The sequence below is a fragment of the Mesoplodon densirostris genome, chromosome 9 (assembly GCF_025265405.1).
Source record: "Mesoplodon densirostris isolate mMesDen1 chromosome 9, mMesDen1 primary haplotype, whole genome shotgun sequence".
Classification (NCBI taxonomy): domain Eukaryota; kingdom Metazoa; phylum Chordata; class Mammalia; order Artiodactyla; family Ziphiidae; genus Mesoplodon; species Mesoplodon densirostris.
In genome coordinates, this window is record NC_082669.1 from 14,936,088 (window position 1) to 14,961,385 (window position 25,298).

At 35.7% G+C, this 25,298-nt stretch overlaps 1 protein-coding gene across 3 annotated transcripts in view; it reads left to right on the plus strand.

Moving 5' to 3' along the window:
- FAM185A (family with sequence similarity 185 member A) overlaps window positions 1-25,298 on the plus strand; it is a 66,226-nt gene that overhangs the window by 30,599 nt on the left and 10,329 nt on the right. For 2 of the 3 annotated variants that reach the window (XM_060108281.1, XM_060108282.1), the window contains exons 6-7: window positions 11,064-11,159; window positions 14,808-14,942. In XM_060108281.1, the coding sequence (XP_059964264.1) occupies window positions 11,064-11,159; window positions 14,808-14,942 (231 nt within the window). The remainder of the gene's footprint in view (window positions 1-11,063; window positions 11,160-14,807; window positions 14,943-25,298) is intronic. The other variant, XM_060108283.1, reaches the window with a different exon arrangement.

Here is a 25,298-nt window from a genome sequence, read left to right on the forward strand (position 1 = left end):
TGAAGTATAGTTGATTTACAATGTTGTGTTTCTGGTGTACAACAAAGTGATTCAATTATACATATATATTTTTTCATATTCTTTTTTCATTAGAGGTTATTACAAGATAGTGAATACAGTTTATCTATTTTATGTATAGTAGTTTGTATCTGCTCATTCCAGACTCCTAATTTATCTCTCCCCCCGTTTCCCCCTTGGTAATCTTAAGTCTGTGAGTCTGCTTTGTAAATAAGTTCATTTGTATCATATTTTAGTTTCTACATAAAGTGATATCATATGTTATTTGTCTTTCTCTGACTGTTTTGCCGAAAGCCTGTTTTCGGTTTTAAGGTTCATTGGATTCGCTGCCAAAATCACCACTCGTCTCACACAAATAAAGTTTTAATCAATTCTTTAATGAGAGGTGATTTAACTTAATTTCAATATAAAATCATTAGAAGGAGAAGAATAACAATATTAGAAAAACGTTACAGGGTATTTACATCACCGAATTGGGCCAACACCTACTTCCAGATCCAAACAGCAGCTGGGAAGTCCCAAGTAACAGCAATATGGAGCCCCAATTGGGAAGGGTCCTGGGTGGTACGTCCACCACACAGGTGAGACTTCAGATTGGAGTTCTGGGGGCTTCTGTTTATAATTAGAGGCAGCAAACTATTATCAGTTTTTGCTCAAAAATTCAGCTCTGGTTCAGTTGTAACAATGCTGTTAATTTCATCATGTGAGTCACAAGATTTTCCAGACCCCAGGGGACTGGCCAGGTCCCCAGGGCTTAAGAAATTTCAAGACCCATTCCCTTTCTTATCGTAAGTGCTGCTTGACTTGCCAGCAGCAGTTGTTAGGTGTGCAAGCTGGCATGCAGTCCAGGCAGGGTCACAGGTCGATCAGAGGCCTGCTTCTGCCCCTGAAGCCTGAAGAAGACCATTTTACTAGTTTTCCCAACACTGACTTACTTCCCTTAGTATGATAATCTCTAGGTCCATCCTTCAGCACTTTCTCACGTGCATATTGGTCATTAGTGTACCTTTTGTGAAGTTTTGTTCAGATCTTTTGCCCATTTTTCCATTGGGTTATTTCTTTTTATTATTGAGTTGTAGGAGTTCTTTATATATCCTAGGAACAAGTCGTTGCCAGGTATTGTTTTTCTGTGTTTTCTCTCAGTCTGTGGCTTGCCTGATTATTTTCTTAACAGTGTATTTTGATGAGAAGATGATTTCCATTTTGATGAAGTCTAATTTACCAGTTATTTTTATGGTTATTGCTTTTTGTGTCCTTAGAAATCTTTGTCTGCCTTCAATCATGAAACTGACATCCTTTGTTTCTTTTAACAGCTTTAAAATTGTTGCTTTTACCTTTGATCCATCTCTAATTTTTGTATTTGTTGTGAGTTAGGAATCAAGATTCATTTTTTCCCATATAGATGCCTAGTTTTACATCACCATTTGTGGAAAAAACTTCCTTTCTCCAATGGATTACTTCCACATCTTTGTCTGAAATCAAATGACTGTATAAGTATGGATCTATTTCTGTTCTGTCTCTCCTGTTTCATTGATCTATTTGTCAGTTCTTAGGCTAGTACCACACTGTCTTGACTATTGTAGCTTTATAACAGTAAGTCTCTTTGGGATTAGCAGATGCAAACTAGTATATATAGGATGGATAAACAACAAGGTCCTACTGTATAGTACAGAGAACTGTATTCAATAACCTGTGATAAGCCATAATGGAAAAGAATATGAAAAAGAATATATATATATATATATATATATATATATAACTGAGTCACTTTACAGCAGAAATTAACACAACATTGTAAATCAACAATACTTCAATAAAATTTTTAAAAAATAGTAAGTCTCTGAAATAGGTAGTTTTCCAAATTTGTTCTTCTTCTTTTTTTAAATATTTATTTTATTTATTTACTTTTGGCTGCGTTGGGTCTTCGTTGCTGCGTACAGGCTTTCTCTAGTTGCGACGAGCGGGGGCTACTCTTCCTTGCGGTGCGTGGGCTTCTTATTGCAGTGGCTTCTCTTGCTGTGGAGCACAGGCTCTAGGTGTGCGGGCTTCAGTAGTTGTGGCTCGTGGGCTCTAGAGCACTGGCTCATTAGTTGTGGTGCACGGACTTAGTTGCTTCATGGCATGTGGGATCTTCCCGGACCAGGGATCAAACCCGTGTGCCCTGCATTGGCAGATAGATTCTTAACCACTGTGTCACCAGGGAAGTCCCTGTTCTTCTTTAAAAGTGTTTTGAATTTGATTTTCTATATTTAAATTAATTTAATTTAAATAATTAATTTAAAATTAGCTAGTCAATTTTTTGCCAAAAATCCAGTTGCAGTTATATTTGGAATTGTACTGAATCAGTTTGAAGAGAGGAGACACTCACAAAAATTGAGTCTTTCAATTCACGAACATAGTGTAATTCTTCATTTATATATATCTTTAATTTCTGTCATCTTGTTTTGTAGTTTCCAGTGTAGAGGCCTGACACATCTTTTGTTAAATTTATTTGTGTTTTTGATCCTATTATAAATGGACTTTTAGAAAATTTCATTTTCTAATGGTCTGCTGCTGGTATATAAAAAATACAACTGATTTTTATACATGTACCATACATCTTGTGACCTTGCTAAATTTATTTATTTGTTTTAATAGCATACTTTTTAGAATCCAGAATTCTTTTCTATGTAGGCAGTCACTCCATTTGCAAATTAATACAGTTTTACCTCTTTCTTTCCAATCTGTATTCCTTTTTTTTTCTTTTGCCTTATTAGAGTAGCTAGGTTCTTCAGTATGATATTGAATAGTAGTGGTGAAAGTAGGATCCCTTACTCTTGTTCCCAATCCTAGTATACAATATTAGAGGGAATGCATTCATTGTTTTACCTTTTAGGTATGATGTTAGCTATACAGGCTTTTTCTAGATGTTCTTTACCGGACTGAGGAAATTCTTTTTTATTATTAGTTTTCTGAAAGTTTTTTTCTTTTCTTTGATCATGAATGGTTGTTGAATTTTGTCAAATGCATTTTCTGTATTTATTGAAATGATTGCATGTTTTATTCTTTTTTTACTCTATTAATATGATCAACTACATAGATTTTTGCATGTTAACCAACCTTGTGTTCCTGGGATAAACTGTACCTAATCATGATTTATTATCCTTTTTATACATTGTTGGTTTTGGGTTGCTAATATTTTGTCAAGGATTTTTGCATTCATGTTTATGATGAATGTTGATCTGTAATTTTTTATTTTGTAAAATCTCTGTAGGTTTTGCTATTAGGATTATGCTGTTCTTATAAAATGAAGTTGAATAGATTCCCTCCTTTCTCTTTTCTAAATTTATGTAAGATTGGTATAATTTCTTCCTTAAATAATAGATAGAATTCACCAGTGAAAGCTTCCTTGCAAGTAGGAATGTTGTTGATAATGAATTAAATTCTGTTAGTAGATATTCTGTTATTCTATTTCTGTTTTATCTGGTATTACATTTTGGTAAGTGATATTTTGAAGGGGTTTGTCTATTTCATTAAATTGTCAAATTTGTTCACATAATGTTCATAGTATTCCCTTATACTCATTTTTATGCCTATAGGATCTATACTGATACCCCCTGTTTCATTCCTGATATTGATATTTATATTCTCTTTTTCCTGATTAATGAGGCTAGACTTTATCAATTTTGTTGATCTTTTCAAAGAACCAACTTTTCACTTGGTTAATTTCTCTGTTGTTTGTTTTCTAATTTATTGATTTTTGCTCTTTATTTTGTTCTTCCTTTTATTTACCTTGAATTTCCTTTGCTCTTCTCTAGCTTCTTCAGGTAAAATGTTAGGTCATTGATTTTAGACTTTGTTAATATTAGTGTTTAAATGATAAGTTCTTTTAAGCAGTGCATCCCCCAAATTTTGAAATGTTGCATTTTTCATTATTATTCATTTTAAAAGATTTTAAATTTTGCTTGTGATTTCATCTTTGGTCTGTACAAGTCTCTTGTTTAATTTTCATATATTTAAGATTTTTCTAGATCTCTTGTTTTTATTGATTTCTAATTAAATTTCATTCTGGTTAGAGAACATACTCTGTGTGATTTCAGTTGTCTTACACTTATTATGATTTATTTTATCATCCGGCCTGTGGTTCTAGCCTAGTGCTACATGCCCTTAAAATGATGTGTAAGGCAATTATTTTGTTGTTGTTGTTCTAGTTGTTGTATCAGTTGCTGAGAGAAGGGGTTAAAGTTTTCAACTAATTCTGTCAGCTTTATGTTTGGCTTTTGAAACTCTGTTATTTAGGTACATATGTATTCATGATTGTTATGTCTTCCTGATGAATTAAACCTTTTGTCATTATAAAATGTCTTTCTTTATCTTAGGTAATATTCATTGTCTTGAATCTACTTTGTCTAATCATAATAAAGGCATTCTTTCCTTCTTATGCTTAATGTTAATAATAATAAAGACACTCTTGTCATCTTATGCTGAATGTTAGCGTGGTGTATCATTTTCTGTCCATTAACTCTCAATCGGTCTTTATGCTTAAAAAGCATCTTTTATACATAGCATATGGTTGGAACTTGCTTTTTTTAAACTCATTTTTAGAATTCTGTCTTTAAAAAAATTTTTTTTAATTAATTTATTTTTGGCTGCGTTGGGTCTTCATTGCTGTGTGCAGGCTTTCTCCAGTTGCGGTGAGCCGGGGCTACTCTTTGATGCGGTGTACAGGCTTCTCATTGTGGTGGCTTCTCTTGTTGTGGAGCACGGGCTCTAGGCATGTGGGCTTCAGTAGTTGTGGTTCACGGGCTCAGTAGTTGTGGCTTGTGGGCTCTAGAGCGCAGGCTCAGTAGTTGCGGTGCACAGGCTTAGTTGCTCCGCAGCATGTGGGATCTTCCCAGACCAGGGATCGAACTCGTGTCCCCTGCATTAGCAGGTGAATTCTTAACCACTGTGCCACCAGGGAAGTCCCAAGAGTTCTCTGTCTTTTAATTGGAGTGTGTAGTCCATTAGCATTTAATATGATTATTGTTATGGTTGGGTATTGGTATCTGGTTGGGCATTGGTCTACCATTTTGTTATTTATTTTGTCCCTTCTATTTTTGTTTCTTTCTTCCTCCCTTTTTTTGACTTCTTTTGCATTAAATGGATATTTTTCAGAATTCCATTTTAATTTTCCTTTTGACTTTTTAGCTATACCTTTTTGCATTTTTTATTGGAGTTTCCAGTGATTTCAATATAGAAATTTAACTTTTCTCAGTCTATTTAGAATTAATATTATGCCACTTCATATAAAATGCATAAGACTTGCAACCAGATAGATCCATTTACCTGTTCTTGTTCTTTATAGTATAGGCTATCATATCTACATATATTATAGATTCCTTAATATTGATTCATTGATATGACTTTTGCTTTATATTGTTATATGTATTTTAAAGAACTTAAAAGAGAGGAAAGTAATATTTTATATTTATCTAGATATTTACTATTTCCAGTGCTCTTTATTTCTTCCTGAAAATATGATTTTACAAGTGGTATCATTTCCTTACCATTTCTTATAGTCAGTCCAAGTCTGTTGGCAGTAAATTCTCTTAATTTTCTCTCATCAAAAATGTCTTCATTTTGCCTTCTTTTTGGAAGGATATTTTCATTAGGTGTATAATTCTGAGTTGATTGATTTTTTTTTCTGTATGAATAAAATATAAACCAGAATAAAAGACAGGTTAGAAACTAGAAAGATATCTAATATATATATATAAAATCTCCATCCATATGTACGTACAACAAATGAGAAGAAAGGAACAATCAGTGGGATGGGAGCATGGATAAACATGAACAAGCAGTTCACAGGAGAAATAGTCCATATACATGTACAATGTTGTTCCACCTTACTGCTAATCCAAAACATCTAAATATAAACAGTCATGATTTAAAACATTGACAATATCCATTGTTGAGAAAGTTATGGTGAAACAGAGATTCCTATCAGTTGTTAGTTCAGGTATGAATTGATCAACCATTTTGTAGGTCAGTTTGGAAACGTATATCAGAATTGGAAGTATCTACATTTGCTTTGCTCTAGCACTTCCCCTTTTAGAACTTTATCTCAAGGAAAAATCTGGTAAGGATATAAAGATACATGCATGAGGGCATTTATCTCTTTGTTTATGATAGCAAAAGAGAGTGTACATTTTAAGCTGTTCCCAGTAAGAGAATAATTATAGTATGGTACATTCATAAAGTGAATATTACTCAGCCTTTAACAATACAATAACCTAGCTCTATAGTATACAATATAGAAAGATATTCCTGACATTTTATTAAATGAATAAAAAAGAATAAAACATTGTACTGTCATTTCAAAGTATTATGTATATTTTCATATTGAGCATTAATTCAGAAAAAGAAGGGAGGGAAAGAGAATGGGAGAGGAAGTGAGAGAGGAGCACAGCAGAAATCATCCAAAATGTATATAGAAATCAAAGCTGTTTAGATCCTGTGATAGGTTTCTTCCTTTGAATATATCTGGACCTAAGTCACTGATTTGTGGGAATACATTCCATTTCTACTGACAACTGGATCAGGAGATGCCATACAATTTTTCAAGAACCCACTCGAGCTCTTTCATAAGTCAAAAAACATTGCTAAATTTTTTGTTTAATAATAGCATACTGCTTAAGAGGTTAAACAAATAAACAGAAAGTTGACATAATCTTTAAGCAAGTCAGCAAAGTCCTAGTTATCTACTTGGTGATGTGCTATTTCTCACTTTAGTAAATTGGATGGAAGCAACTCTATTACCCCTAGAAAATAGTAAGCAGTCAGGGTCAATGAAAAGCTTGAAATACCTTAAGACAACAACTTTTTTCATTTCTATAAGCAAGAATTGTATACCTATCTGTGTACATTACTGAAGCCTTAGAAAAAAGGGCTGGTTTCATTCATAAATCTCTTTGTCTTAAATAGAATCAAATTTTACATTTTGGTTTTTTTGGGGGAAAAAAAAGCTCAAAACAAAATGTTTTGCTCTAGGAACAGCAGATTTTATCTATAAAAGGCCAGATAGTAAAATTTTTAAACTTTGTAAGCAACACGGTCTATCTGTACTATGCACCTCTCTCACTTTAACATGAAAGCAGCCATTGACAATATACGAACAAATAGTTGTGTCTGTGTTACAATAATACTTCATTAAGAAAAACAAGAGGGGGGCTCTAATTTGGCGACCCTGCTGTAGAGTCTAAAAACCACTATTGTTATGATTCTGGAGAAATTTGGGGTTTGATGCCTTAATCCCAAAGATGACAAGTGGGTAATGTTTATTTGAAATTTCTTGATTGATTGGTTTGCGTTTTCCTTAGAGTAAAAGATCTGCTGGAGAAAGTTGAAGGCAACTCTGCAAATCATGACACCCTAATTAAAGTCAATTGAGTAACTTGGATTTTGAGAAATTGAGATCAGTAGAAGCAAAACAATTACAAAGAAACACAAAGTGATTTAGGTACCTGAGAGGGAAATTTGTTAGATTAGCAGAGGCTTCAAAATATTGGAATGGATATAGAGAAAAGGCCACTTAATAGTATCAAATTGGGATATTATGAGACTAGAGGTGATTTAGGTATTATACTATCTGATTTCAGGAAAATAGATTGTGTCATCTCCATGATTCCTTTAAGAAGAATATGTGTAATTATGGTCCTTTAATTCTAGTTTAGATAATATAATTGATTAGCTTCTTAGGTAATCTCATCAGTCACTTGGATTTTGTAAATATATTCTAACCTACATCCCCAAACCCTGTTCTTCCTAATTTCCATAATACATATAGTAGTCTCTTAGAAGCTGAAGTGCTATAAAAAATTTGATTATGTATATCAAAACCCTGATTTTCCCTAGACTCATATTTTTAAAAATAATATCTTTCTTCTGGAATACCTGGTCATCTTCCATTTAAAAAAAGTCAGCAGGAGGGGCCTCCCTGGTGGCGCAGTGGTTGAGAGTCCGCCTGCCGATGCAGGGGATACGGGTTCGTGCCCTGGTCTGGGAGGATCCCATATGCCGCGGAGCGGCTGGGCCCGTGGGCCATGGCCGCTGGGCCTGCGCGTCCGGAGCCTGTGCTCCGCAACGGGAGAGGCCACAGCAGTGAGAGGCCCGCATACCGCAAAAAGGAAAAAAAAAAAAAAAAAAGTCAGCAGGAGAAAGCAGAGCTTGATAGTAGATAATGGTGGAATAGAAGTTGCTCACCCAGCTTTACTTTCCCTGCCCTATGTTGCCTCTTTTGGAAGGCACTGCCAGAAGCGGTATACTGGTAATTATATCTTTTAAAAAAGAATATCTTCATAGGTTTTTTTGGGGGTGTGGGGAGCAGTAGGGGTTGCCTTGTGTGTCTGTCATAAGCCCAGCCTCCTATATGCTATCTCCCTAACATAGAATACCTAGGCAGGACATTAATTTAGAAAACTTTCCTTGAAGTGACCTTAAAATTCTGCCTTTGCAAATCCTTTACATCCTATATATAAAACTCGTTCCTTGTTCTTGCAATTAGTGTAGCTTTGGAAGTGTAGGAATCAAGTTGCAGAAATCAAGAAATATCTTTTGTGTTGCTGTTCCTTAGTTACCTACGTGTTGACACTTGAGGTGAAATTATAAAAATTCAGAAGAATTTTCTGAACATGCTTGAACAATTTCAAGAGAATTCTCCCTTTATCTGAAGGAAAATAGAAAAGTTTGGAATTTTAGCCTTTTGAGCTTAGCTGTTATTCTTTGCTTAATAGCAGAGTACACATCACAAATATCTGTTTATTTGATTATATGTTGTTTTAGCTGGTAGTTGACATCAGTTTTTCTCTTGTCTGTGTAATTGTCCAGGAAAACTCAGTGGTCTCTGTCAGATGAACAAAATCTTTGTCCAAAATTGTGGTGATAGAAAACTCTTTGTGGGAGTTTATTCCAGTCACTGTCTGGACTAATAATTTTCTGTTTACTTCTTAATCTCTAATGCATATTTCCCTTAAGTCTTCCTCCAAGAGCTATAATAGAATTTTTCTGTATTGTGAGTCTCCAAAAAATGAAATTCTGTGAATGAAGCCTTAATTTGACTCTTGATAATTAATTTTTCTTTCCAATCATTTGTATTATAGAATACAAAAGAAAATTAGTATTTTTCTTACTATATAGCTTTTAAAATACCACCTTTGCTTTCTCTTTTTTTTTTTTTTTTTTTTTTTTTTTGCTGTACGCGGGCCTCTCACTGCTGTGGCCTCTCCCGTTGCGGAGCACAGGCTCCGGACACACAGGCCCCGCGGCCATGGCTCGCGGGCCCAGCCGCTCCGCGGCATGTGGGATCCTCCGGGATCGGGGCACGAACCCGTGTCCCCTGCATCGGCAGGCGGACTCTCAACCACTGCGCCACCAGGGAGGCCCTGCTTTCTCTTTTGAAAACACATCTTGAGTTTTAATTTTTTTGACAGCCTCCAGTGGATGGGCCATGATTAGAGCTCAAGACCGATAACATGAGGATGTAATTAATTAGTGGCTTAGGATATAATTATTTAGGTGTTGTTTATGTCCCATGTGAAGAGGAAAAGAAATAAAAAGTATTGTTTATGAACCATATAAAAATCTTGTGGGTTTTTTCCCCCTAGAGAAAGCAAGAAATTAAACTGTTATTTCAAATATTTTACTTTGTTCAATTTGAGATAATAGACACTTTGTAGTTCACATTTTTTTACCGTAATATATTTTTACTTGACTTATTTAGGATGTAGTAAGAGATTTTTAAAGGAGTTTCTCTTGGTGCCTGAGAAGAGAAATATTCATCCTTGTCCAGCTATTCTGTCATTTATATCCAGTGACTTAACTTCCCAGCTTCAGTGTTCGGTTTTGACACTCAAAAATTAAATACACTGGATCCGATAAATGGCATTTTGATTATAGGTTAGAGATAAATTATTATAAATTATCTTGAAGTCACATTTTAAGCAGTTTCTTCCCAAGTTTTTGTCTTTGTTTAGAGTCATTTAACATTTATTGTAAAGAAGAATGTTGGCTCCTTTGTGAGTGTACAAATGTTTTTTTCCTTCACATTTTGCAAAAAGTACAATGTAATTTTTGGCATTATTTTCACCATACTCCCTACTTGGTTTCTACTTTGAAGTAATAAAACCTCCTGATAAAATATGCTTTTTAAGAGATCTCTCTAAAAAAATATGCTTTGCTCTTTTCAGGGCAATCAGATAGAATATTGAGCTGAAAGTTCTGTTGCTGTGGGAGAGGAGGAAAAAGGAGAAGCTACCTAGCACTGACTCTTCAACATAATTCTCTTCTTTATCTGACTGTCAGCTTTCCCTGGAACTTGAAATGTTGGCTGATTAAAAACTGGGTTCAGTGTTGACATAGGGAAATTTGAGTGTCAAATCAGGACCACCTTAATTGTAATTTTCTTCCCCTGACTTAAAGATAATCTGTTCAATTCCAGAAACTTGAAATATTTAGATATTAACAAGCTTCTCCCACTTTTCAGGTCATTCCTTCCCTCCCCCCATCTCTGTCCCTCTAAGAAATGCAACAAAACCTTATCTAGAGTAATCTTTCACTATTAGCTGCACTTTTTAGTACTAGCAAATTTGCTAAAAGGAGAAAATATAAGAGTTTTGATTTTTGTTAACTTCGCTACTACTTATACGTGACTGTACGTGAAATAGAGTTCTTTAGTAAATATTGAAAGTTGATAATAAACTAAATGTATCAGTGGTGCTTAATGGTCTTGGCTGTCATTGCTTGTGTACTGTCCTTCCTACACATTAGGTTTCAGAGTAAACATGTTTAGAGTTAAGTTTTGGAGATTACTACAAGCATAGGGATTTTCTTATTAGTTATCCAGCTGTAGATTTCTAGATTGCTGATTCTGTTTTCATTTTAAAGCAAAAGATGGTATAGTTATAAGGAAAATACAAAACCTTGCAGGACTCTTAGCTCCTTATCCTAATGCTGAAGTAGAGCCTTTTATTTCAAGTTTATAATTACAGTTACTTAAATAAGACGATTATGCTTATGGTTCCTCCTAGATTCGTCTTCTGGATGTCTAAGTGCCTCGACTTACCAGGGTGCCATAGATGTTTATGTCAGCCAACTGGGAAAAGTGGAATTGAAATCCCATAAAGGTTAGCTAAGTAGAATGTTTTATTTTGACATATGGTGTATGGAAGGTTTTATGTAACATTCAGGAAACAGATGGTCAAATTATCTTATCTACACTGACATAGAGATTTCAATAAAATTTTTCTCTGTTAGAACCTGATTTAAAGACTGGAATACTAGCCCTCCAGACCAGTGATCTTTGAAACTTTTGGAACAGATGGCCATGAAGACTATCTTTCCTTTTGTAATACAAACAAAAATGTTGTAATTTATTGACTCTTATCGTGGAATTTTTTAGTGTTAGTGTTTGGGTTTTTTCAGTTTAGTTTTATGTCGGAAATAGAATATTCTTTGGAGGGAAAGTGCTCTCATACATTCTTTTGGAAGCTTTCCTACTAACTTATAAGAGGACCTTCTCAGGCCATTACTCTAGAGTAATACTTTTAAAAGCGTGATCCTGCAATAAAGGTATCACCAAAAGGTCCTGTAAAGTGATTATTGACTTAGTCTCTTGTAGTATCAGGCTTATGATGTATCTCTTCCTGTAATCTTATTTCTAATATAAATAGCTTATTCTAAGAGTCCAAGTCTTTCATTAATAATTATACACTTTTTAATCATCTGAAGGCTGAATATACAAGTCTTTGTGTGCATGCATGCACATAGATGTACATGTGCATGCTGGCAAGTGACTTGGGTACTTGGAGTAGCTTGGCTATAGTGGCTTAAGTGACCTGGGTTCAGAAAGTTAAGAACCATAGCTCTGTATAAAAAATTTTTTAGAGAAAGTCTGGAAGCTCTTGCATATGGGCCAGAACAAGGCTATGTGTATAACAAGGAAAAAACCTCTACAGAGACCAGTTGTTCCTGCTGTTAGTAATTTCTTTGCCATGTTGGCAAAGTTTAAATACTTTAAACCTTAAAGTTTAAATTTTAAATACTTTAAAATTTAAAGTTTTAACACTTTTTAATAGCTTTTTGTCCAGTGAGGCTCTCTTGTCAATGTCAAAATAAAAACTACAAACACAGACGTCTGAAACTGAAGTTATTGCTGAGACACAGGTATTTTTTGATTTCTCAAGATCATATTTTTTTTCCTTTTAAATAGGATAATATTATGTTCTCACTAAATTTCTAAGAGCTTCAATAATACTATTCAGGGTATTTTGTAAATGTCAAAGAAAGTCATATAATTGCATTCTTGTATTATGAAGACCCAAGGAGAATAAACATTACTACATTTAATGTAACTAGTAACAGAGTAAAAGCAAAGTTTTGAATAGCAGCTCTTACATGAAAACTATTTCCTGTTTTGTATGGATGGGCAAAAAAGTAAAACAAAACAAACAAAAGGCATTGCTAATCTTCATCCACTTGACTTATTTTTAACTATTATTTGGATTGTTGTTCCAGTAACTTATTGAAATAGCATATGATGTTGCAAGATTTGATTGGGATTACAATTTTGTGTTTTCTCCTCTTGGGACCATGATACTGGCAGGAGCTTAAAGATAAGTGGAAACAAAGATTTCTGTCTTAATTCAGGTCTCTAATTCTCACAGCACTTGGGAACAGTAACTTTCTGGAGTGATGGAAAGTTATTCAGGATTCTATTGCTTAATAGTAAAGACATCTGGAATCCTTTCCAACTCTGCCACTGTCTTGCTGTAGGGTTTAAGAGCCAGCTACTTGAGTCTCTTAGGCTGTCCTTTCAGCTCCTATGGCCATTTTGCCAAGTGAAAAAATGTCACAATGCTTGTTTCCTCTCTTCCTATGAAACTTAACATAGTGACCTTATTCATTCATTCAGAAAGGCTGTGTTATGGCTTGAGAGTCAGAACTGCATCTGAGTACTGACTTTTCCACTTAAAAATTGTCCTTGATAAAGCCACTAATCTTAATATATAGTATCCCTTCAATAAATGATGCTGTTGTTAGTATTAGTTCACTTTTTAATTTTTAAAAAATGGTATTGATGTCAATAACCGTGAAGCAGTTTTTGAAGTGAAAAGAGGTTGAAGACATACAGGAGCTCTCCTTTCTAAAGAAGATAGTCTTAGAGATGGGACATTTGGGAAAGCTTTCAAGTCATGAGAATTCTTCATTCACAAATAGGAATGGAGTTTTAATAGTGATAATTTTTGCTTTTAAGGATGTGGAGAGAGATGGGGATAGAACTATCTGCATTGCTTAACATTTTTAAAACTCTGACAGATTTAAGATCCCTTATTTAAGAACAGAAAAGAAAGATGTTCATAAAATTATTATATTTGATGTATTTAGAGATAATGTCCTAGAAAAAGTTTTTAAAATCTGTTATTTTCTACTTTTTAAAGTATGTTTGGTAGAAAAAACATGTATCTTCTATTCTTCCTGACATTTTCCAGGTTTGTTTTTGTTTTGTATTTTCCTAAAGCTCTCATATCTGTTTTTATGGGCAACTCCTGTTAGTAGTTTACATTTAAACCCTGAAAAGCAATTTGTTTTTTAAATAAGATAAACCAATTGTAGTTATGTGCTTTCTTCCCCCCCTTTTTGAGTAGTAAATATGAAACTTCATCAGTCTTAACCCCAGATTTCCAGCTCCCATTAGAAAGGCTGAGAAGATATGGAATTATTTAGTGAAACTTAAGCTTATGTTAACCAAACTAGAAAGCACACAAAGACCCATAAATAAATGCCTTCTAAAAGGAATCTTTACAACATTCACAATGGATGTCATCCTGACCATCTTTGTCCACAGAGTTGGGGTGACTGTTTTATGGGAAAGGCCTCTCTTATTTATTTGATACATGAGAAATGGAGAAAGAAAAACTCTTGAAACAGGAGTGTACTGGTGATTTTGCACTGCAAACCACATAATTGTTTTGAAAAATGATTCCTTCCTAACAGACTACTTTTTCTTATTTCGTCCTTTAGAAGGTGAATTATTGTAAGATTGTAGATGAAGTAAAGTTGAGTGTCTTGCTTCAGGTACCCAAAAAGTCTGTAATCCATTAAAAAGAAACGTTCGTCAATTGAAATTTAAATAAATTTTTGTTACCGCCCTCTCCACACCCCCAACCAAACAAGGTACCGCTGAAAGCACAAGAACTCAGGGTTCTGGTTGTATTATAACGATCAGTGAGGTCACAAGTTCTGTAATACAATGAGGTAGCCGTGTATGAAACACGACAATGGTTAAGAGCATAGGTTTGTTGTCACTGAAGTGGATCTTGATTCCAGCAGTAGCTGTAGTGGAAACTTGAGCAAGTTCTTATCTGTAAAATCGGAATTATAATAATACCTCATAAAGTTGAGAGAGAAATTAAAAGATAATATAATGAAGGTGTTTGGCTCTTAGTAAATGCTCAATTAATGGTAAATTCTGTCTATAAGCTGCATGTGTATTAAACTTCACTTTTCTGGTATTGGATGAGCTGACTAGGGCTGTTGGCAAAAAGAGAAATAGTAGTTCATGATGTCCTAATGGCTCATTCTTGACAGAAGATACTGTGAATGCCTTGGGAATACCTGGGAGTAAGGAAAAGGTACAGCTATTTAAATAAAATAAGCTGATGAGTAAAGACAGTGTATCAGGAGCAATGCTACCTGTTCAATCATTTTTTATAATAGGCTCTAGTACTTTTTATTTCTTTGCATTAATGAGCTCTCCTTTAAATTTATCACAGGATCTGTTCTTGTCAAGGTTGCATCTTCTCTTCAAGCTTATTTACAGTTATCAGGGAAAGAGATTGATGTGAACTCAGAAGTCCATATTGAAGAAATGGATGAAGCTCATAAAGATGATGGTATAATAATTACTGGTAAGGAGGCTGCATTTTGCTATGTAAGATGAATAGTCATTGTCCATCTATGACTAGAAATATGCTACATTTAACTGAAGTTTTAGTCTTTATCCCTTTCCATTGTCACATGTTGGTGTTTGACACTTTTTTCTTCCAACGGCTTATCAGTAACACAATTGCAGACATTTAGTTTGAAGCACTCACTATTCCTAGATAGTGAATAGTCATTGGATAAAATTTATTTGAAAAACTTCCCTATCAAAGAGATATTTGCACACTCATATTCATAGCAGCATTATTCACAGTAGCCAAGAGGTAGAAGCACCCCAAATGTCTATTGATGGATGAAAGCAAAAATGAAATGTGATATATAAACATACAACGGAATACTGTTCAGCCTTAAAAAGGAAGGAAATCCTGTCACATGCTACAACATGGATGCACCTTGAGGACACTATGCTAAGTGAAATAAGCCAATCACAAAAAAGACAAATAATGTATGATTGCATTTATACAAGATATCTAAGGAAACAAAGTAGGGGGAGAGGACAATGAGTTGTTCAGCAGGTGTGAAGTTTCAGTTTTGCAAGATGAAAAAGTTCTGGAGATCTATTGCACAACAATATGAATATACTTAACACTACTAAACTGTAAACTTAAAAGTAGTTAAAATGGTAAATTTTATTTTATGTGTTTTTTACCATAATCAAAAATCTGAAAACCATTAAAATTTTTTTTTCTTTTTTGGCACAGCTGCTTTCTAATTCTTGGACTTGAAAATCAACTACAGTTGACCCTTGAACTACAGGGGGTTAGGGGCACTGGTCCCCTGCCCCAGGGCAGTCGAAAATCCACCTGTAACTTTGCAGTCAGCCCTCCATATTTGTGGTTCTACATCTGTAGATTCAACCAACTGCAGATCGTGTAGTACAGTCTTATGTATTTATTGAAAAAATCTGTGTATAAGTGGATTCGCATAGTTCAAACCTGTGTTGTTCAAGGGCCAACTGTAAATACATATATTACAGTGTAAGATATAAAGTTAATTTTGTATGATTATAATAAATAGGAGTTTGGTTTGGTATTATGCACATTGTAAACTTGCTCTTTTAGTACAACCTGACCTTTTAGTACAAATTCTCAGTTCCAGAAATGTGAAGAGCTTTTCCACATTTTTTCTAATTACCTGTGGATGTATTAATGGCTGATACTACTTTTAAAAAAATATTTATGGTAGAGATAATATATTTATATAGTAAAAAAAATTAATGCTGGCAAACTTTTTAAAATCTTAACCAGAATGACATTGAGAAGGACATTGAAATTACCATGAGGTTTTGATATAGCAATCTATGTATATATACAAGATTGTTTTAAGTTTCTTGTCTCTTAGTTTCAAATGCATTTCCAATATCCTGAATTTGTACTGTCCTCTTCTCACGATTGCTGGTTTTGATATCATGTGTGTGTGGATGATTTCCTACCTTTATTCTATGTTTGCCTTTCCCATTTGTTAGTTTTCTTGTTTCTAATTGTGGCCTTTTCTTTTCTGCATACAGAAGTTCCTTTAGCATTTGTTGCAAAGCTGATCTAGTGGCGCTGAATTCTCTTAACTTTTGCCTGTCTGTAAAGCTTTTGATTTCTCTATCAAATCTGAACATATGTATCTTAAGTATATCATGCCACTCCCCTTCTGGTCTGAAGAGTTTCTGCTGAAAAATCAGCTGATAACCGTATGGGGATTCCCTTGTATGTTATTTGTTGCTTTTCCCTTATCTTTTAATATTTTAAAATATTTTTTAAATTTTCTCTTTGTCTTTAATTATTGTCAATTTGATTAATAGGTGTCTCAGTGTGTTCTTCCTTGGGTTAATCCTGTATGGGACTCTGTGATTCCTGGACTTGAGTGTTTCCTTTCCCATGTTAGGGAAGTTCTCAGCTATTATCTTTTCAGATATTTTCTCAGTCCCTTTCTCTCTCTCTTCTCCTTTTGGGACCCCTATGATGCAAATGTTCATGCATTTAATGTTGTCCCAGAGGTGTCTGAGATTGTCTTTATTTCTTTTCATTTTTTTTCTTTTGTTCCGTTCGGCAGCAGTGATTTCTACCAATCTGTCTTCCAGCTCACTTATTCGGTCTTCTGCCTTATTTATTCTGCTATTGATTCCTTCTAGCGTGTTTTTCACTTCAGTTATTGTATTGTTCATTTCTGTTTGCTCTTTAAAGCTTTTAGCTCTTTATTAAACGTTTCTTGTATCCTCAGTCTGTGCACCATTCATTTCCCGAGATCTTGGATCACGTTTACTATCATTACTTCTGAATTCTTTTTCAGGTAGATTGCCTATCTCTGCTTCACTTAGTTTTTCTTCCGTGGTTTTATCTTCTTCCTTCGTCTGTGACCTATTTCTCTGCCATCTCATTCTGTTTAACTTCCTCTGTTTGTGGTCTCCATTCCTCAGGCTTTAGGATTGTAGTTCTTCTTGGTTTTAGTGTCTGCCCCCTGGTGGGTGAAGTTGGTCCAGGGGTGTGTGCGGGCTTCCTGGTGAGTGGAGCTGCATCTTGTCCCTCTGGTGGGCAGGGTCGTGTCAAGGGGTGTTTATAGGTGGCTGTTTGCTCAGGACGACTTTAAGCAGCCTGTCTGCTGATGGGTGGAGCTGTGTTCCCACCCTGTTGGTTGTTTGGACTGAGGAGCCTGCAGCCTGTTGGTGGGACCAGGTCTCGGTGCCAAAATGGCGACCTCCAGGAGAGCTCACGCTGATAAGTGTTTCCTGGAGCGTCCACCACCAGTGTCCTTGACTCCACAGTGAGCCACAGCTGACCCCTGCCTCCACAGGAGACCCTCCATAACCCACAGGTAGGTCTGGCCCAGGTTGCTATGGAGTCACTGTTTTGCCCTGGGTCCCAGCGCATGTGAAAACTTGTGTACATCCTCCAAGAGTGGAGTCTCTGCTTCCTCAGACCTGTGGAGCTCCTGCACTCAAGCCCCACTGACCTTCAAAGCCAAATGCTCTGGGGGCTCCTCCTCGTGATGTCAGACCCCCAGGCTGGGGAGCCTGACATGGGACTTGGAACTCTCACCCTGTGGGAGGACCTCTGCAATATAATTATTTTCCAGTTTGTGGGTCGCCCACCCAATGGGTATGGAATTTGATTATATTGTGAAAGTGCCCCTCCTACTATCTCGCTGTGGCTTCTTCTTTGTTTTGGGGTGTAGAGAATCACTTTTGGTAGGTCTGAGTCCTTTTTGTTAATGATCATTCAGCAGTTAGTTGTGATTTTGGTGTTTTTTTGAGAGGAGGTGAGCTTAAATCCTTCTACTGCGCCATCTTGTCTCCAGCCCAGAGGACATTGAAATTAAAGTGTGTATACGTGCACGTATGCCACAGGCTTACCCATGAGATAGTCTCAAGAAAAAGAAAGTGTGGTGGTGGTGTGTGGTTATGGTGGCAGTGGGGTGTCTTCATAAGATCAAGTTTCACAATTATTAACAGACACTATATTAAATCTTGGCAGAGAGTAAAGATTATTTGGGGGAGGGAGTATTTTTTTTCTCAAAAATAAAGTAATTTATTTAATGACCAAGAAAAAAGATCAAGTTTCGGTTTTAAATATTCATTTTATATATCGTAAAGGTTAAGAAGTCAGTGTTAAAAATCATAGAATATTAACAAAAAGCACAGCAGTAATAAAAATAACACCTGTACACTTTCAGATTAACTCAGTGCCTAATGGGTAGACTCTTAGTTATGCAGAGAAAATTTGATGAAAATTTAAGTGTATTAAATGTGGTAAGAATCAATTTCTTGTGATCTGATATCTTGAATTTGATAGGGAGCTGATACAGTTACGATTTTTGGCCCTGGTAATGTAAAGTAATAATACAAATTTGTTTAATAATGCTCTTAATGATAGCATAATCAAATCATTTTACATAAGTTAAGAATGTTTGAATTATAAATTATTTTTTCATTTTCCTTCTGTAACTCATAGAATCATTTGCCTTTTTAAAATTTAGATTTAGTTTAAGTTGCATTTCAAAACCCTGTTCTCATCATTTCAACCATTAAAAAAAAGACCTTATTAAATCCTCTAAGAACAGTTACTAGTCCTGTCATTGGATAAAATCATTATCTGCGGACCCGATCTCTTTATTAAGTCTTGCCCATTTCCATTCCACTAAACAGGTACCACCTCAAACTTAGTATATTTGAAAACAAATATTATCTTTTCCTAGCCTAGTTCCTCTTCCATTTGTCATCTCTATTTTCCTTTATTTGTTCAGTCAGTCCCTCAGCAAACATTTATTGAGTCGGGTACTGCTAGAAATTAGGAGTGCAAAGATAAGAGAATAAAGTATGATCTCTCTGCCATCTGAGGAGGTTACATCCTAGTGAAGCAAGACAGACAAACCAGTGAATACAATACAATAAATGTTATAATAAAAATAAGTACGTGGTACTGTGAGAGCATGGAGGTAGCGCATCTTAATTACACTAGCATTGTGAGTTTGAGGAAGTGAGACAAGTCCAATATAGCTAGAGTGTAGCGAGTAAGGGCCACAGTGGCATAAAAGGAGGCTGGAGAGTTCGAGAGGGATCAGATCACATAGGGCAGATTTGGCTTTTATACTCTGTGCTTTGCAAAGGCACTGAAAGGTTTTAATCTGGGGTTCATATAATCAGATCTGTGTATTAGAAAGATCACTGAACGTTGAGTGGGGAGAAATTAGAAAGGACAATGGTGGATGAAGGAAAAGTTAATTTTAATTAGCAGGTTACTGTAGTAATTCAGGAGAAAGAGTTCAGTGGCCTGGACTCCACAGTGATCTATTTTAAACTAAACAAATGAATAAATAAGCCTTGGATAAATTTTGGTGGAAAAAATTGATATAGGTGTACCTCATTTTATTGTACTTTGCTTTACTGCAGTTCACAGATACAATTTGTGTTTTTCACAAATCGAAGTTTTGTGACAGCTGTGCATGGAGTTGTTTGTTGGTGCCATTTTTCCAAGAGCACTTGCTCACTTTGCATCTCAGTATTTCGTTTTGGTAATTCTCACAGTATTTCTAACTTTTAAAATTATTATTTGTTTTGTTGATATGTGGTCAGTGGTCTTTGATGTTACTGTTGCAGTTATTTTGGGGCACCATGAACGACATCGCCCGTATAAGACATCAAACTTAATTGATAAATGTTCTATGTCTTCTGACTGCTCTGCTGATTGGCTGGTCCCCTGTTTCTCTCCCTCTCCTCAGACCTCCCTATTCCCTGAGACAGAACAATATTGAAATGGGCCAGTGAATAACCCTACCATGGCCTCTAAGTCATCAAGTGAAGGGAAGAGTCGCACATCTCACTTTAAATCAAAAGCTAGAAATGATTAAGCTTAATGAGGAAGGCATATTGAAGCCAAGATAGGATGAGAGTTAGGCCTCATCCAGGTAGCCCAAGTTGTGAATGCAAAGGAAAAGTTCTTAAAGGAAATTAAAAGTGCTACTCCAGTGAACACGTGGATGATAAGAAAGCGAAACAGCCTTATTGCTGATATGGAGAAAATTTTAGTGGTTTGGATAGAAGATCAAGCCAGCCACAACTTTCCTTTAAGCCAAAACCTAATCCAGAGCAAGGTCCTAACTCTCTCCAATTCAGTAAAGGCTGAGAGGGATGAGAAAGCTGCAGAAGGAAAGTTTGAAGCTAGCAGAGTTTGGTTTAAGGAAATAAGCCGCCTCCATATCATAAAAGGGCAAAGTGAAAGCAGCAAGTGCTGATGTATAAGCTGAAGCAGGTTATCCAGAAGATCTAGCTAAGGTAATTAATGAACGTGACTTCACTAAACAACAGATTTTCAATGTAGAAGAAACAGCCTTATATTGGAAGAAAATTCCATCTAGGCCTTTCATAGCTAGAGAAGAGAAGTCAGTGCCTGGCTTCACAGCTTCAAAGGACTGAATGACTCTCTGCTTAAGGGCTAATGCAGCTGGGGACTTAAAGTTGAAGCCAGTGTTCATTTACCATACTGAAAATCCTACACGCCTTCAGAAATTACGCTCAATCTACTCTGCCTGTGCTCTATAAACGGAACAACAAAGCCTGGGTGACAACACATCCATTTACAACATGGTTTAGTGAATATTTTAAGCCCACTGTTGATACCTACTGCTCAGGAAAAAAAAAAACAACGAAAAAAAAGATGCCTTTCAAAATATTACTGTGCACTGACAATGCAGCTAGCCACCCAAGAGCTCTGATGGAGATGTACAATGATATTAACGTTTTCATGCCTGCTAACACAGCATCCATCCTGCAGCCCACAGATCTGGAGTAAGTTCGACTTTCAAGTCTTATTATTTAAGAAACACATTTTGTAAGGCTCTAGCTGCCGTAGATAGTGATTCCTCTGATGGATCTGAGCAAAGTGAGCTGAAACCTTCTGGAAAGGATTCACCATTCTAGATGCCACTAGAACATTTGTGATTTATGGGAAGAGGTCAAAATAGCAACATTAACAGGAATTTGGAAGAAGTTGAGTCCAACCCTCATGGGTGACTTTGAAGGAAGTCATGACTTTGGAGGAAGTAACTGCAGATGTGGTGGAAATAGCAAGAGAACTAGAATTATAAGTGGAGCTGGAAGATGTGACTGAATTGCTGCAATTTCATGATGAAACTTTAATGGATGAAGAATTGCTTCTTATGGATGAGCAAAGAAAGTGGTTTCTTGAGATGGAATCTAGTCCCGGTGAAGATGCTAGCAGATTGTTGAAATTATAACAAAGGATTTAAAATATTACACAAATTTAGTTTATAAGGCAGCAGCAAGATTTGAGAGGATTGGCTCCAATTTTGAAAGAAGTTCTACTGTGGGTAAAATGCTATCAAACAGTATTGCATGCTACAGAGAAACAATGAAAGGAAGAGTCAGTCAATACACCAAACTTCGTTGTTGTCTTATTGTAGGAAATGGCCATATCCACTCCAGCCTTCAGCAGCCACCAGCCTAATCAGTCAGCAGCCATCAATACTGAAGCAAGACCCTCCACCAGCAAAAAGATTATTAATTGCTAAAGTATCAGATAATGGTTAGCATTTTTTGTTTTACTCTTTATAAATTTTTATTATATAAAAAATTTATAAAATTTTAAATTATGCTTATAAATGGATGCTATGAAGAAGATGCATGCTTACCTCATTCGTTATTATGAAGTTCCTTAGTCCATTTAATTATTTTTCTGTTATTTGTTACTGTATCTTATACTCTAGCCCCTATTTCCTAAACCAGGAAGGTCCCAATTTTAGAGCAAAGTTTATTTCCTGCCCACAGTCCAAGAATCTGGGTACTGATCAGCAGATTTCTTTTGGAGAGTAGCACATGATGTACAATGAGGTTGGGCCCCAGGTGGATCTGTAGGTTGTCTCTGATATTAGATTAAATCCGTTAAAGTAATAGTACAGAGGGGCTTCAGATAAACACAACTATCTCCTGTGGAGAGAGCTGTATGAACAAGTTATTGGGTTTAGAGAAACTTTTGTTTCATTTTGATTCCAAAACTGGTGCCCAAAAGGCCACAGACCTATTTATCAAGTGGATGGAATAATTTGAGACCTAGAAAATTAAAGCAGATTGCTTTTTCTATGGAGATTTCCAATCTGAAACCCAAGTTTGGAAGTAATGAGCAAACTTTATGTGTGAGTTGTTATTATAGGCAGCTGAGCTCAGCTCTTTTGGGCCTTCCTTACAGAGCCTATGAGGCATAGAAACAGAAATACTCTCACTGCTAAGAGGTCTGGATTGTATCTGTAGCATGATTTCTGCAAGAAACCATGCCAAATAACTTTAGTTCCTGGGGCTCAGGCTTCCCACAGGGTTTGATGTGTCAGCCCTGTAATTTTATTTAAATTCCTGCTCCATAGTTACCCTTGTTGTTGCCGTCACTGATAAATAACTGTGTGTTGTGTAATTCTTTTTTTTTTGAATTTTTGAATTATATTTTATTTTTTTATACAGCAGGTTCTTATTAGACATCAATTTTATACACATCACTGTACACATGTCAATCCCAATCGCCCACTTCATCCCACCACCACCCCCACCCCTGCACTGCTTTCCCCCCTTGGTGTCCATACGTTTGTTCTCTACATCTGTGTCTCAGTTTCAGCCCTCCACACTGGTTCATCTATACCATTTTTCTGGGTTCCACATATATGCGTTAATATACAATATTTGTTTTTCTCTTTCTGACTTACTTCACTCTGTGTGACAGTCTCTAGGTTCATTCAGGTCTCTACAAATGACCCAGTTTCGTTCCTTTTTATGGCTGAGTAATATTCCACTGTATATATGTACCACATCTTCTTTATCCACTCATCTGTCGATGGGCATTTAGGTTGCTTCCATGACCTGGCTATTGTAAATAGTGCTGCAGTTAACACTGGGGTGCATGTGTCTTTTTGAATTGTGGTTTTATCTGGATATATGCCCAGTAGTGGGATTGCTGGGTCATATGGTAATTCTATTTTTAGTTTTTTAAGGAACCTCTATATTGTTCTCCATAGTGGCTGTATTAATTTACATTCCCACCAACAGTGCAAGAGAGTTTCCTTTTCTCCACACCCTCTCCAGCATTTGTTGTTTGTAGATTTTCTGATGATGCCCATTCTAACTGGTGTGAGGTGATTCCTCATTGTAGTTTTGATTTGCATTTCTCCAATAATTAGTGATGTTGAGCATCTTTTCATGTGCCTCTTGGCCATCTGTATGTCTTCTTTGGAGAAATGTCTACTTAGGTCTTCTGCCCATTTTTGGACTGGGTTGTTTGTTTTTTTTAATATTGAGCTGCATGAGCTGTTTATATATTTTGGAGATTAATCCTTTCTCCATTGATTCGTTTGCAAATATTTTCTCCCATTCTGAGGGTTGTCATTTCATCTTGTTTGTAGTTTCCTTTGCTTTGCAAAAGCTTTTAAGTTTCACTAGGTCCCATTGGTTTATTTTTGTTTTTATTTCCATTACTCTAGGAGGTGGATCAAAAAAGATCTTGCTGTGATTTATGTCAGAGAGTGTTCTTTCTGTGTTTTCCTCTAAGAGTTTTATAGTGTTCGGTCTTACATTTAGGTCTCGAATCCATTTTGAGTTTCTTTTTGTGTATGGTATTAGGGAGTGTTCTAATTTCATTGTTTTACATGTAGCTGTCCAGTTTTCCCAGCACCACTTATTGAAGAGACTGTCTTTTTTCTCCGTTGTATATCCTTGCCTCCTTTGTCATAGATTAGTTGACCATAGGTGCGTGGGTTTATCTCTGGGCTTTCTATCTTGTTTCATTGATCTGTTTCTGTTTTTGTGCCAGTACCATATTGTCTTGATTACTGTACCTTTGTATTACAGTCTGAAGTCAGGGAGCCTGATTCCTCCAGCTCCGTTTTTTTCCCTCAAGACTACTTTGGCTCTTCGGGGTCTTCTGTGTCTCCATACAAATTTTAAGATTTTTTGTTCTAGTTCCATAAAAAATGCCATTGGTAATTTGATAGGGATTGCATTGAATCTGTAGATTGCTTTGGGTAGTATAGTCATTTTCACAATGTTGATTCTTCCAGTCCAAGAACATGGTATATCTCTTGATCAGTTTCTATCATCTTTAATTTCTTTCATCAGTGTCTTATAGTTTTCTGCATACAGGTCTTTTGTCTCCCTAGGTAGGTTTATTCCTAGGTATTTTATTCTTTTTGTTGCAGTGGTAAATGGGAGTGTTTCCTTAATTTCTCTTTCATATTTTTCATCCTTAATGTATAGGAATTCAAGAGATTTCTGTGCATTAATTTTGTATCCTGCAACTTTACCAGATTCATTGATTAGCTCTAGTAGTTTTCTGGTGGCATCTTTAGGATTCTCTATGTATCCTATCATGTCATCTGCAAACAGTGACAGTTTTACTTCTTCTTTTCAATTTGTATTCCTTTTATTTCTTTTTCTTCTCTGATTGTCATGGCTAGGACTTCCAAAACTATGTTGAATAATACTGGTGAGAGTAAACATCCTTGTCTTGATCCTGATCTTAGAGGAGATGCTATCAGTTTTTCACTATTGAGAATGATGTTTGCTATGAGTTTGTCATATATGGCCTTTATTATAGGTTCCTTGATGCCCACTTTCTGGAGAGTTTTTATCATAAATGGGTGTTGAATTTTGTTAAAAGCTTTTTCTGCATCTATTGAGATGATCATATGGTTTTTATTCTTCAATTTGTTAATATGGTGTATCACATTGATTGATTTGCATATATTGAAGAATCCTTGCATCCCTGGGATAAATCCCACTTGATCATAGTGTGTGATCCTTTTAATGTGTTGTTGGATTCTGTTTGCTAGTATTTTGTTGA